Source organism: Grampus griseus, assembly GCF_964374135.1.
Source record: "Grampus griseus genome assembly, chromosome: 4".
Taxonomy (NCBI): domain Eukaryota; kingdom Metazoa; phylum Chordata; class Mammalia; order Artiodactyla; family Delphinidae; genus Grampus; species Grampus griseus.
In genome coordinates this window covers 88,521,908-88,524,265 of record NC_138997.1, presented here as the reverse complement: position 1 = coordinate 88,524,265, position 2,358 = coordinate 88,521,908, and the positions used below count along the sequence as shown (strand labels likewise).

At 50.2% G+C, this 2,358-nt stretch overlaps 1 protein-coding gene across 1 annotated transcript; it reads left to right on the top strand.

Moving 5' to 3' along the window:
- Nucleotides 1-345: 345 nt before the first annotated feature.
- Nucleotides 346-2,101, top strand: LOC309822073 (PWWP domain-containing protein 2A; the record flags this gene model as incomplete). The annotated part of the gene is made up of 1 exon (XM_082653733.1): nucleotides 346-2,101. Exon 1 carries the CDS (start codon nucleotides 404-406, stop codon nucleotides 2,099-2,101), a length of 1,698 nt encoding a protein of 565 aa, XP_082509859.1. The 5' UTR covers nucleotides 346-403.
- Between the last annotated feature and the right edge of the window lie 257 nt (nucleotides 2,102-2,358).

Here is a 2,358-nt window from a genome sequence, read left to right as displayed (position 1 = left end):
CTCTCCTCAGGCCGACGGGCCGCCGTTCCCGCCGCCGCCGCCGCCGCCGCCACCGCCGCCGGGGGAGCTAGCCCGCAGCCCGGAGGCGGCGGGGCCGGAGCTGCAGCCTGAGGAGAAGCTACCCGCCCGGGTGGTGGAGCCGGCGGCAGCCGCGCCACAGGAAGGGCCTGGCTTTTCACCTTCCCCTGCATCGCCGCCCGAGGAGCCCGCGGCTCCCGAGGAGCGCCAGGAACCGCCGCTGCCCCAGCCCTCAGCCCCGGCGCTCGTGCCGCCGGCGGGTGGGGACTCCGCGGTGTCGCAACTGATCCCCGGCTCGGAGGTGCGGGTCACGCTGGACCACATCATTGAGGACGCGCTCGTCGTGTCGTTCCGCCTCGGGGAGAAGCTTTTCTCCGGGGTCCTCATGGATCTGTCCAAAAGGTTTGGGCCCCATGGGATCCCTGTGACAGTATTTCCCAAAAGGGAATATAAGGATAAACCTGAAGCCATGCAGCTCCAAAATAATACATTCCAAGGGACAGATGTCAAGCGTGACGTGAATGGTGCTGTTCCCGAAGACCCTCCTCCTGTCCCGCCTCCTGAGCTGAGCTTGGCCGAAAGCCTGTGGACTTGCAAACCACCACCTCTCTTCCATGAAGGAGCACCTTATCCTCCCCCTTTGTTTATCAGGGACACATATAACCAATCAATACCTCAGCCACCTCCTCGGAAAATTAAGCGACCCAAACGAAAAATGTACAGGGAAGAACCTACTTCAATAATGAATGCTATTAAACTACGACCCAGACAAGTCTTGTGTGACAAGTGTAAAAACAGTGTCGTTGCTGAAAAAAAAGAAATTAGAAAAGGTAGTAGTGCAAGTGACTCTTCTAAATATGAAGATAAAAAACGGAGAAATGAAAGTGTAACTACTGTGAACAAAAAACTGAAAACTGACCATAAGGTGGATGGGAAAAACCAAAATGAAAGCCAGAAAAGAAATGCTGTGGTTAAGGTTTCAAATATTGCTCACAGCAGAGGCAGAGTAGTCAAAGTTTCTGCTCAGGCAAATACATCAAAAGCTCAGTTAAGTACTAAAAAAGTGCTCCAGAATAAGAACATGGATCATGCAAAAGCTCGGGAAGTGCTGAAAATTGCCAAAGAAAAGGCACAGAAGAAGCAAAATGAAACCTCTACGTCCAAAAATGCACATTCAAAAGTCCATTTCACACGTCGATACCAGAATCCTAGCTCAGGTTCCCTTCCACCCCGGGTTCGTTTAAAACCACAGAGGTACAGGAATGAAGAAAATGACTCTTCTCTGAAGACAGGACTGGAGAAAATGCGGAGCGGCAAGATGGCACCAAAGCCCCAGTCCCGCTGCACCTCTACCCGCTCAGCAGGTGAGGCCCCTTCAGAAAATCAGAGTCCCTCCAAAGGCCCTGAAGAGGCCAGCAGTGAGGTTCAGGACACAACTGAAGTGCTTGTGCCCGGTGAGCAGGATGAACCACAGACACTGGGCAAAAAGGGCAGCAAAAGCAATGTCTCTGTTTACATGACCCTAAATCAAAAGAAGTCTGACTCTTCCAGTGCTTCAGTGTGTAGCATTGATAGCACAGATGATTTGAAATCCTCCAACTCTGAGTGTAGTTCTTCTGAAAGCTTTGATTTTCCTCCAGGCTGTATGCATGCACCTTCCACATCCTCTACTTCCTCCTCTTCAAAGGAAGAGAAAAAGCTCAGTAATTCCTTGAAAATGAAAGTCTTTTCCAAAAACGTCTCTAAGTGCGTCACACCAGACGGCAGGACCATATGTGTAGGGGACATTGTTTGGGCCAAGATATATGGCTTCCCCTGGTGGCCAGCCCGTATTCTTACTATAACTGTGAGCCGGAAAGATAACGGCCTTTTAGTCCGACAGGAGGCCCGTATTTCATGGTTCGGGTCTCCAACAACATCTTTCCTGGCTCTTTCGCAACTCTCCCCCTTTTTAGAAAACTTCCAGTCACGCTTTAATAAGAAGAGAAAGGGCCTGTATCGCAAGGCTATCACAGACGCAGCTAAGGCTGCGCAACAGCTGACCCCTGAAGTGCGGGCTCTGTTGACACAGTTTGAAACGTGAACATGGACAGTAAGGTAGGCAAGAACCTTTGGAAGGTGCCACAGATTTTCTAGTCTAGTTAGGGGTAACTACGAGATAGCTTGGCCAAATTGGGGAGAGAACTTGCACTCAGTTGGCTGCTTTTTTATACTTAACCTTACAGCCATTTTTAGACTGAGAAGCTTAAACTGAACAAGCAATCAAATTTTGTCTTAAGGAAGTGAGATTTTAGTATTTTTCAGTTTTGAAGTCTAAAACCACCCCAAGGCATAGGAGCC